This window comes from Prunus mume, linkage group LG6 (genome assembly GCF_029339155.1).
Source record: "Prunus mume cultivar Tortuosa linkage group LG6, ASM2933915v1, whole genome shotgun sequence".
NCBI classification, from domain to species: domain Eukaryota; kingdom Viridiplantae; phylum Streptophyta; class Magnoliopsida; order Rosales; family Rosaceae; genus Prunus; species Prunus mume.
The window spans coordinates 21,572,833-21,585,339 of record NC_142703.1 but is presented as its reverse complement, the minus strand read 5'-3'; the positions used below and the strand labels follow the sequence as shown (position 1 = coordinate 21,585,339).

Below are 12,507 nucleotides of genomic sequence, written 5' to 3'. Positions count from 1 at the left end.
TACCCAACTACATAATTTAACCCAACAATATTCATTAATATTATAATTTGGTAGAATTGTGGGCGCATGTTATGAGAATTGTTTTTTCGTTTAATTGAAGCCATAGTGGAGGAATGTGGACTCAAAATAGGACCGAGCTGGGCTTCAATTGCTTGATTTTTTCTCTAAAGAATATTTTCATTGAATTGTGTCAACACGTGACTATTTTCTGCATTATTAGTCATTTCTTATTGAATGTTGATGAACCACCTGGCATTCAAATTAAATAAATTAAATACTAAGAGTCATGGGAAGAGATGAATAAATAAATTGCCGTCTGTCCCCATCTAACAGCACACCAACACTGGAGTAAAAGAGACACGTTGATTCGAAGTACATGGTAAGTTCCATATAAATCCTGATATACATGGTATAATAATATACAAGAAAACTGATCACCAAAACCAAATGAAATTTGGAATTCTTCTTACCAAATCTTAATACTTGGTGAGCTAAAATTTGTAGAAATATCATTCAAATATTATAACCGTCTTAAAAAAAAAAAAAACGAAAATATTTATCTGGCATCTAGATCTGATGAGGAGACTCAAAGTGTCCATGGAAGGTTCTATTTAATTAAACTATTTATTTCAAATGTTAAAAGAACAAGTAGATGTTATTTTTGGTCTGTTATCTCGATCATGATTTTCCTACATGCTATTGGAACCTCCGACTCTGTGATCCGTAACCACATGCTCTAATTCTTTGATTTATATACGTCACTCTATTTTAACTCAATAAATATAAATTGCGCGTCTCATAAAGTGTGCGTGATTCTCTCCTGATCAATTCAACTTGATGTTATATTTGATCACAAGTGAAAATTTACCAATATTCAATCGGCACCTTAGTTGCGTGATTCTTCACTAGGAGTTCATACATGCTCTTAGTGAGAGCATATGAATGTTGTAATTCGTATATATACTTGTATATTTGAAGTCAGCTCCAAAGAAATGTCTTTTATTCAGAAAAGAGTTATGCACCAAAACAGATAATATGTAGCAAGTGTAACTAGAGATTCCAAGGTGCTGAATAGCGACTAGAGAAATTTATAAAGAACCCCATTTCTTGAAATGATTTTATAAATAAAACACCAAAACCTATAAATTGAAGAAGAAGAAGAAGAGAAAAAAACCCAAAAAGAACCATTTGTATTATTTTTTTAATTTCAATGACGTGTGAAATATTGTTATTATCTTTGCTTTATGATTTTTAGAAGAAAAAAACTATGATAACAGTGTTATAATAATTAAGTTTTTAAAGGTTTGGATGATATATTCGGTGGGCTGTTGAATTAGAATATATTGGCTACAGATTCCCAGGAGGTGGTCAATTTCTTAAAAGCTGGTGAGGAGACATGGAACAATATTAGGAATATGGTGGACGACATTCAACTTCAAGCAACTCAATTGGACATTGGCGAAGTGGTTCACCAACCTCGGCAGGGTAATTGTGTCGCTCACTTTGGCACAATTTCGTCTGAAAGCACAAACCTTCTGTTTTTGGGAATGTATCGCTTCAAGTTGGTGGTCACTGTTCTTGGAAAAGGATTTGGAGAATAGCTCAAAATTTCAACAAATATGACAATATCGCCCTTTTAGATCTGGACGTCAAATCCAAAAACTTTTCATCTTCCTCAATCCCTGTTTTGACTGTGCTCAAGGATTTCAAAACCAAGAGAACAAAACTACAATGGTCGCGGTCACTGGTTTCCAACTCAACGCCAGTTTTGACGTTGCTCAAGAATTGATGAATGTTCTGACCAAAAAGACCAAACTACAAAGATGAAAATATAAAATCCAATATTGCTTTGTTTCGCCTGAATGAGAAAGCCAGAAAAATGAGGGCACTCTTCAGTGTTCTTCCTCAAATTAATAACATGGTAAGATAGTTGTGACTTTGGAAGCAAAACTTAGATTGTATAATATATTAATGACATTGTTTTAAGTGCAAAGAGAATGACACATGTCAAGCAAAAAAAGGAGAAGGTCCAAAGGAGAAGGTTAGAGAGAAGGTTGCTAACATAATTTGTCGATTTCAAATAGACACTTTCTAGAATTTTGCTCCCTCAAGACAATTTAACCTATAAGAAACCTTAGGATATCTAAATTTCATGTACAACAAGAGTTTGATTTTTATTTATTAATTTTTTTTTTAAAAGTTCAAGGAAAAAAACAGATAGGGGGATTATTAAGGATTAACGTTTTCACAAAACCGATTCCAAAAGCATCTGTTAATACGTACTCAACAATCGTACGACAAAAATGTCCAATTTGAAATATACACAAAAACGTTTCCTTCGATATACGCGTTATTGTCCTATGTTAACATTTACTTTAACTACAATATATATATATATATATTATTCTGCATTGACAAGATTTTGGAACTTGGTCAGCGTTGGCCAACTTATTTCTGTAAAATTTCTAGACCTTTTGGTGTAGGCAACATTAAAATAACAGGCCCCAGTAGAAATCCTCCACGTGTAAAATCAGTACATCCTGTGCTATAAATACCCGTTCCTTTTCTCTCAATACCTCCACAACTGCCCAACAGCTTCTCACTCTCACTCAAAGATATACAGAAATATCACTCTCAAAGGCTCAGTCCTACCTCTTTTTCTCTCTCTCTCTCTCTCTCTCTTCTCAATGGCACCTACAGTTACTTCAATGGAGGCGTCTAATGGCCATGAAGTACCCAAAGTAGCAAGCATCAAAACACTAGCTGACTCAGCTTCCTTCACTTTTGTACCTTCTGAGTACACCTATACCAAAAATCCTAATGAACAAGGCGATGCAAACGACCCAGAGCATTCAATCCCCATCATTGATTTTGCCCTTCTCACGTCGGGATCTCCTGATCAACGAGCAAAAGTGATCCAGGAGCTGCGCAGAGCTTGCGAGGAATGGGGCTTCTTCCAGGTATGTACCTTAATTTGTTTATAGTAACAGGACTTGTGTTGTTAGACAGATACTTATGTTTACCTTATAATATCAACAAAGTATTTGTCAAACTGTATCCACAACTCTCATGATGAAAGCTAAGTAAGCATAAATTATATATATGGGAATTATTAGGTGACCAACCACGGTGTACCAGAGAATCTGATGCAATCAATGATCGACGCCTGTCATAGATTCTTTGATCTGCCGGAGGAGGAGAAGAAGGAGTTCCAAACAAGGAACCTGTTGGATCCAATCAAGTGCGGCACCAGCTTCAACGTCGACATTGAAAAAGTTCATCTCTGGAGGGATTTCCTCAAGGTCATAGCCCACCCTCAGTTCAACTCACTATACAAACCTGCTGGATACAGCGAGGTTTCACTGGAGTTCAGCAAACGAACCCGAGGAGTAGCCACAGAAATATTGAAGGGAATATCAGAGAGCTTAGGGTTGGAGGCTGACTACATTGCAAAGGCCATGAACTGGGACCGTGGCTTACAAATTCTGGCCGCGAATTACTACCCGGCGTGCCCACAGCCCGATAAAGCGATCGGCATTCCTCCTCATACTGATCACGGACTGGTGACCCTTCTCATCCAAAATGAGATGGGTGGCCTTGAAGTCAAGCACAAAGACCAATGGGTGTTGGTGAATGCTGCTCCGGGAACTTTTATTGTTAACATTGGTGACCAAATGCAGGTACCAAAATAACACCCAAATTTTTTAATCTAAAACCCATCTTATCTAAGAATTACAATCTAATAATTCTCTACTTATATTCATAAATTAAGTACCGATTATTTATGTGTATGGTTAATTTTTTTTGTGGCAGATTTTGACAAACGACAAGTACAAGAGCATATGGCATAGGGCTGTTGTGAACAACAAAGCTACAAGGATATCAATAGCTGTTCCCCATGGACCCTCACTGGACACACCAGCTTTACCAATCCCAGAGTTGTTAGAGAGAGAAGGCCAAGCTCCAAAATACATTGGGATGACATATGAGAAATTCATGGAGCTTCAAGCAAGTCCTGCTGCCCTCACGAAACCTTGCTTAGATCACCTGCGGGTCAAGCATAACTAAGCTACGGCTTCTCCCTAGTTAATTAGAGTCGAATAACAGCTTTGTTGCTCCTATGTACATTGTCTTGTTCCGATTCCGAATTCATGATATTTCGCAGTGAGACATTCTCATCAAGTGTCGGATATTTCGCACATGCTACTCAAGATTCGAATTTTTACTTGTATCTTCTGTACTTTCACAATATTATATATGTTTATAGCTCTAACTATGCCATTTAGTGTCCCGATTTGATTTATTTTCATTTATAAACCACCATCTCTGATATAAGAAAATTGACGGTGTAGCAAAAGGATTACTTGAGAACGTGAGTACTGAAGAAGCAATGGCAGAGGTAGAGCCTATATATTTAAGGGGAGGCAATAGCTGACATTTTTTTATATATATGAATTGCACACAAATTCGAATAAGAGCTTTGTTGCTCCTATACATTGTCTTGTTCCGATTCTGAATTCATGATATTTCGCAGTGAGACATTCTCGTCAAGTATCGGATAACCCTAGCACATGTTACTCGAGATTCAAATTTTTACTTGTATCTTCTGTACTTTCATAATATTATATATGCGATTCGAAGACCCTATGCCATTTAGTGTCCCAATTTAATTTATTTTCAATTATAAACTACAACCTTTGGTCTAAGAAAATTGATGGCATAGCGAAAGGATTACTTGAGAACATGAGTACTGAAGAAGCAATGGGTTTAGGGTAAAGGACACAAATTGTCATTTTAAAAAAATAAATAAAAATTGCACACAAATTGTCAAGTTTTATATAAAACGTAGTTTTTGAAAATTGGGGGTCACAACCACTTCTAGCCTTGAAATGGGAAAAACACTGTTTTGCTATCCCCGGTCAATAACGCTTTGACACAGTGATACGCGTGATAACACTTCCATATGACATAGCATTATAGGTCGGGGATAGGAAAACAATGTTATCCACGTTGTAACTAAGTTTTTCTTGAATTATGTGGCTCCGCCCTTGTGAAAATGGCTTCTTGCTTGAGTTGTAATCTTAGTGTATGTCCAAGAGAAATGTCAAATATAAAACATTAAATTGAAATTTGATGGTTTACATGGTAATTTGACATATATTGCACGATTTCATTCCGCCCGATATGTCTTTTGTCTTTAGTAAAATAAGCAATCAATAAAGTAATGATAAATGAAGAAAGAGAAAGGCATAAAATAAAATAATGATAAATTGTAGAAGTGGTGACTCTCATTTGTGCTTCTTTGACAAATATAATAATTTCAAATAAAAGTCATGACAGTACAAAACCCAAAGTAATGCTTTGTGGGCCATTTGGTTTAAAAAGTTGAAAATTATATGCAAATTGTAGGGGTTTTTTGTTCCAAAGTGATTTAATAGGCTGGGCTGCTGTAGGAAGACAACGAGCAAAATCCCCCAAATGCTTGAGTTCGAAAAACAAGCTCCCAAGAGAGTTTTTAGAAAATCTAATGAGATTTTAAAAGAACACTCTCAGGATCACTTCACTAACACCCAAATAAGCATGAGGATTTCGCTAATGGCTCAGCTTGAGGAGTATGTGGCATGAGAGCTAAGCTTTCATGAGTTTAGCAGTTTGAGAAAGAGAGAGAACAACATGAATTTCTTACAGAGGATCAAATCTAAACTGAGAACGAAGAAAGAACTTAGCAAGGTTTTATCTCAGGGGAAGAAGAAAACAATGGAGAAAGAGGATTGGGTGGCTTGAGTAAATTCCAGATTGCTTGACAAAGCTTGGTCAAGCTCTGGGTCGTTGAGTTGTGGATGTCTTTTCTGGGTAGCAAAAGTCTCCTTTTATAGGCGTTAGGAGCTCTAATTTCGTCTGGTTTTCCTCTTCCTTTTTCTTTGGCAGCTCCTACTTAGCCCTATTTTGATGAATTTCTCCATCCAAGGGGCATGGGATAAGGAACCCTTCATGGTTCCAATGGCTTGACGCAGCTGGGCTTTCCCATAGAGGGGAAGGCGCCACCTGCTTTCCTTACGCTTTCTCCCAGTGAGCTTACAGAGGAAAAGGGGAGAGATGGAGCCTTTTGTCCGATGGACATTTCTCTCACCCCCATGGATTTCCTCTGGTCTTGTCGTGGCTCCCTTATGACCATTGTTTGGAATTCAAACGGGATAGGGCTCGACGCCAGATTTTTGCAAGCTGCTGGGCTTGGGCTTGTACATATGGTATTGGGTCCTCTGGCTTTGTTGCTTCTATCGTTTGACAGGCTTTTGTCAAGCTGCTGGAAAGGCTTTCCCTCTAATTCTATTGATGTGGGCTGGGCTAAATATCTTGGTAGGTTCTTTGGTGTCTTCCTAGAGCATGGGTCAATTTTTTCTCCTCTCTCTCATGCTAACCCATATGCTTGGGTTCTAGGAACGGGCTTGAGTTCCAAAGCCCCCAAGTGGCTTTGAAACCTACGTTCCTTGAACCCTCAATGGGCCCCGTGATTGCTCGTTTCCCTCCATACCATAACCTTCTCAAGAAGCCCCGGTTAATTTCGTGGCTTGAGCCCACTTAAGCTCGTGACGTAGGTTGGTATTAGAATGCGCATGATTTCTATGCTCGTGCTTGGGGTTTTATTATGCCATGATAGGCTATAGTCGGGCCAAGTAGCGCCGAATGAGCATGTGAGCGTGATTTAGTAATATCGGTATGTCCTTGGCTCCTTTTGCACGTGCTTGTTTAGCATGATTTGTCGCTTGTAGCTTGTGTTGGCGGCTCTTATAAATTTTCTTTTATCCCGATTGAGCTTATTTTGCATCCAATCACTCATATTGGGCTAAGGGTTAATTTGGGCTTAGCCCCTTGGATTTTTGGGCCTCAACATTAGCCCCCTTGATTATTGGGGCCATGAATAGCTTTGAGATGGGTCAAATAATCAAACCTGGCCCAAAAGAAAAATCAAACCCAGGCTGCTGACGTGACCTTCTCGCTTCCCGCGTGTGTGCTGCCATGATTATTTTCCAGCGGTCTCTTGCATTCCTGTACGCTTCCATCAATCTTGTTTTATTTTATTTTTCTTTCCTTTTCTTCTCTTGTTTTTCTCTTTTCGCCTCTCGACTTCTCTCTTCAGACGCTATGAGCCCTAAAACTAGTTGCCCCTTTTCGTTTTTGCTGGTTTCTTTTCATACACGTGTCTAGAGAACCCTTGGGAAACGAGAAATCACAATGAGGCCTCAACCACAACCGCTGGTTGGTTATGCCCAGGAAACCGCTCGCAATCATCCGGGAAAAGCCACGATTCTTCTTTAAAATCCTTCAAATTTCTTCGATTCGCTCTTCAATCCGTCCAAAACCAAGCTTAGCAAAGTCACTTGGCGAAGTGTGGAGCAATTTCTACTGTGTAATCGCAAGGCGCTCCCCCTTTCGACTTGGCAAGTCACGGAAGAATTCCAGCAATAGCAAGTGGTAAGCATCGCTCCCTTGTTTTTTCTTGTTTTCTACATCTCGTTACTCCGGGCACATGCATCTATACACATACACATATACATACGCATATATGTACATGTGGAGGCACCCTTTATTTTTTTTTAGAATTCCTCATGAACAGGGCACTTTTCTCGGTCTGGGTTTCATCTAATTTCCCAAGCCCTAGGCTCGAATTTCGGGCATAGACCACTGATTTGGGATTTTAAGCGTGCTTGAGGCGATATCTTACCTTGATTAACCACAAAACCTCTAGATGGTGTCGAAGCATGGTGGAAGGAACAGGAACAGCCACTCCATGGCTTCCTTCGCATATTTTATCCCTGTGATTCATTTTCTCCTCTTTTCCTTTTAGCACCAGATAATCTTTTCCCCTCTCATAGGAAAGATTTGCATGATGATATTGAATTGGTCTCCTTTTTTTTCTTTCTTGATGTGGTCTTGGCATGATATTACAGAGATGTGCGTGCGTTCAACAATTCGTGAAGGTGCTGGAACTTATGCATTTTGTTCTTTCTTCCTCTTTTTTTTTTCCCAGGTGTCTGTGACTTAGTAGGCTTGCCATAGTGTCCACTGACCTTCCGCTGATCATGCTAGACCATCTCTACTCCATGGATGACAATCTTAAAGCAGAAGGGCCGCTCCTGTTGCTTGAAGATGCCCGTAAAAATCCCATTGTTGGTGATGAGCCATCCCCTGAGACTGCTCCTGTTATTAATCCTGCCTCCATATCCAGATGCTGCATTGAAAAGGGCCTCTTTCCAGCCGTTCCCCTATTCTTCCAATATCCTTGCGGCATCAGTAAAGGTTGGTCAGAATGGGTCGACCGTGAACTGCGGGATCCATCCACATGCAACATCCTGCGCAGAGCACAAGTCCTTGATGCCATCTTCCTTTCCAAATTGTGGGACATCCATATCGAAGCGAAGATGCTTCATCACGTGGTCCGGAGGTGGAGCACCGCTACTCACACCTTTGTGTGCTCATGGGGGGAATTTACCCCTACCCTTGAAGATGTGGCGAATATCTCTCGCCTTCCTGTCTGTGGCGACCGTAGTCCTTCTCGCACGCCCTCACCCTAAGAAATAGATAACCTTGCAGTCTTGCGAAGAGGCGCTCCCACCTCTCCCAGCACTTCACTCCGATTTAGCAACTGGATACAATATTTTGGGATGCAAACAGCAGAGTCCCTGCCGCTTACGCTGCCTTTATAGCTCGTGGCTTGGGCGGTTCGTGCTCTGTGACTTTTCTCGTGATCGCCTTCATGATCGTGTATTTCCCTTGGCTTTGGCCATAGCCCGAGGCGATACCATCCCCTTAGCCCCCATGTTCCTGGGACATCTATACCATCTACTTAATCGAACCCAACTTCTGGAAAAGAGTGCATCAGGAACCATGGGCGTGGAGACCCTCCTAAATTCTGGTTTCTTGCAGGTGTTCTTGTGGGAGCGTCTCAAAGGGTTGGATGTGCATTCACTCCCTCATTCGCATGCTATAAAGTTGGCTGACTGGGGCAATGGTTCCTTTATGCCAAACAATCTTCCATTAGTTTGCAGGTGGTTCAAGAGAATGCAGAGGAAAGGCCAGAATTTCTTAAAGCTGCTAGACAATGTCGAGAATTTTGTCTTTCGTCCTTACGGCACCTCACAGAGACCTTCACTTTCGTGCCCTTCTATCACGACATCGGTGATACGATTGAGATTCCAGCAGCCGATCGCAGAGTGATGGCCCTAAGTATGCTTTGTTGAATGTTGCTCCCATCCCCTTGCCTATTCTTAGGGATAATCGCGCAGAGATTTCGTGACCTACTCTCCACAACGAGTCAGCGGTTCGAGCTTGACCAAGGGGTTCCTAGTCCCAACCATGGTGACCCTTTGCACTACACAGATCTTCTGGAGCAATGACCACATACCAGCCATTGCAGGCCCATCGTTTTAGCGAGCAAGACGAGGGTTGGTGGCTTTTCCAGAGGCTACCAAGCTTACTGGAACCGCTGTCTCTCTTCCTTTCGTGAGTTCCAATCCTTTCCCGGGACAGACTGCCTCCTACAAAGGCTCGTCTTGTGGGCTTGGTTTCGGAAGAGAAAGCCATCCCTCTTAGCCAAAAACGCAACTTGCCCTTCATTTCCAAGAGTGGTGACATTGTTGGGGAATTTCCTAAGACGAAGCCGGCCGGGGGTACAGAGTCCTGGCGGCTCGGAAAGTGCAACGCCGACAAAAAGGAAGCGAGAGGAGGAGCGAAATGTGAGTGAGAAGCGCATCGCAGTAAACCTAAAAGGTTCATTCCAAGGTAGCCCTGAGTGGCCCTCCTCAACCGAAGAAGCAACTCCCGAACAGCCAGTCTTGGCCTGCGATCCGGAGCCGGTCGCCTGGCAAGGTGCCGAAACTACCCATCTCCGCGTAAGTGTTCTTGACTTCAGCACTCTTCATACCCCTCTTTTTGCTTTATGCATGATATGTGGGTAGATACTTATTTATTATATACATATTTTTTTATAGGGAAAATGGGTACCACCCCAAAGAGAAAGAGAAGTGACACACCCCCGGTATCTCCTCAGGTGACCCCTAAAGCGTCGGCGTGCGCATTCTACATGCGAGATTTTCTGGAACACGCACCTAAGATCGTTGAAGCTGCCGGAACCCCAACTGTAGTGACAGTTGACGATGATAGTGATGATAATGACACCACCGAATCCGAGGCTAATGTTCCAGAGCAAGAGAACGTTGATGATGCTAGTGAAGATTCTGGGGACTTCAATGAGGGTTGCAGTGAGGATGCATTTGCTTATTCCAGTGACTATCCAGGAGGACAAGGTGGTTCAGATGTTTTCTTCGAGTCCGCTGGTAGCAGACACGCCGTTTTAGCGCCGAGCGGTAATCACGCGTTTTAAGCTTTGTCCCCCCTTCTTCCTCACACCATAATCAGACACTTGACGCGTGCTCATCCTGCAGTTATTGACATTGCTGAGGACCCAAACCCCCTATTGCGGCCATTGCCGATCCTCGCTCGGACCCGTGAGGTATCCGTGCGATAATATTCTATTTACCTTCTTCTCCTACTCATCTGCCAATACCCATTACCATCAATTATCACGTACTAATCCTTGCATGCACCCCTTTCTTTTTTGCAGGCTGAGCATCTCGCTTCAAATTTGGAAATTGTGCCCGTAGTACCTTCTTCCTTCAACACATTCGATACACTGGTCGAGGCAGCCCTCACAGGATCCTCTCCAACCATGACACCAACGGATTCTCGGGATGAAATGCCTAGGCTCCAAGTTACACCCTTTACCACCTATCTTCCAAAGCATTTTCTCCAGAGGGACCTTGATCCTGCCATTTCGCACACCTTTCTAGCACCTTCTGAGCAACACCTTTGTCGCCCATACAACCCTGCCCGTTCCATCTCACGTTCAACCACTTCTCCGCGACAGGCCTAGTCCCCTAGCACTTCTTCCAGCGGTTCAATGTGTCAATGCGAGCATCGCTGAAACGCCAGCTATCATTACTCGCGGGAATGTTGCAGAACACCCTTGCAAAGACGCCTTGGCCGGAGGGAGGAATCATTTACGCCTTCATGGCTTTCTTTGACAAGGCGCTGTGTCTTTCGATCCGCAGATGAACTCCTGCCGCTCTACCATCGGTTTAATGGTTACACACTCTTCCGGGAATTCTTGTTTATCCCGAGATAGTCGCAGCTTTGAAGAAATTTCGACAAGTACGGGATTTCATGGACATGAGTATTACTTCTTCATTCTCGATCAGGTCGCTTCCGCCCTCGCTTGGTGCTCCATGGATGGATATCTTGTGCACCGCCGGACATTATCGATCACAGCTCCTCTGGGCGGGATGCGCTTTGCAGGCTATGACTCTGGCTTTGAGCAGTCTCTTTCAACTCGTGAAGGGTTTGGCACGTGCTGCATTTGGGGCACGGACAGTTCATAACATGAAGTCAAATCCGGCCCTGATGAAATAAGGGCAGCAGCAGAGGCTTTGGTCTTCAAGCAACACGAATGGAAAACCAGCGCAGGAATTGCATGGCCTCCTTTCGCCCAAGGTATCTCTTCCGACAGTCTTGGCGTGTGATGAAGGCAAAGGATGACAAGATCTTCTCACGGGGCCTCCTCCGTTCCCTTCTAGCCATCCTTTGAGGCTCGTGACTTTTCATCCTTCCCTCATGTTTCCTCATTCTACATATGTTCAATGTTACTCTGATTTCTCCTGACATTCCCCTTTTTTTTTTTTGTTCTGTTTTGCAGGTCGCATTTTGCTTGGTGTAGGATTGACTAGCTTGACACATTCTAGAGTTTCGTTCGAGATTGAAGCACACATTACTTCTTAGCGTGTATAGCTTGATTTTGACTTATGTTGTAAAACTTGTACTGTGGCAGCTTGGCCTTTTAGTGTTGTTGTGTTCCAGCTGCCGGAACCTATGTTCCTCTTTTTTTCTTTTGCCAGAAACACATTGTAGCTCTTATTCGACATGTATAAAATGCCTGGTTGGTAGAATCCTTTGCTTGAATTTTAGATCGGGTATCCTTTTGAAGCATGGTGGTTGTTTGCCAAAGTTTTGTTAGGATGGCCCTTTGACACTGCTTATTTTCTTTCAAGGTTCTTGGACCTTATGAGCATGCTAGCTTCCTTTTGCGGGTGCTTAGCTTGGCTTGTTCCTTTTCATTTTGCCCAAGCTTGAAAGCTGCTACAGACCTAGGATCCCATTCAAATGGCTTTGCTTGACATGTCTTTTGCTAAGTAATATTTTCCTCCATTTTTTTTTGGATATCCGGCGTATATTTATATGTAATTGTAAATGCATGTTCAAAAAGAAATTCGAGGTACGAAGAAGGGCAAACATTTAGAGACAATTTTTTTTTCAAAATACTCATTCATTTTCATTCCAAACCCCATGCTACCATGATGATACAAAAGCTTTTCAAAACAAAGAGCATATAGAAGGAGACAACATTTTTTAGATAAAAAGAAATGCAATAACATGAAAATAAGATATTATGCCTAC

The 12,507-nt window shown here is 42.0% G+C and overlaps 1 protein-coding gene across 1 annotated transcript; it reads left to right on the top strand.

Moving 5' to 3' along the window:
- The first annotated feature begins 2,597 nt into the window (after window positions 1–2,597).
- LOC148916442 (2-oxoglutarate-dependent dioxygenase 19-like) lies at window positions 2,598–4,642 on the top strand. Its single transcript, XM_089053776.1, has 3 exons — window positions 2,598–2,960; window positions 3,117–3,680; window positions 3,814–4,642. Exons 1-3 carry the CDS (start codon window positions 2,688–2,690, stop codon window positions 4,066–4,068), a joined length of 1,092 nt encoding a protein of 363 aa, XP_088909902.1. The 5' UTR covers window positions 2,598–2,687; the 3' UTR covers window positions 4,069–4,642.
- The last annotated feature ends 7,865 nt before the right edge of the window (window positions 4,643–12,507 follow it).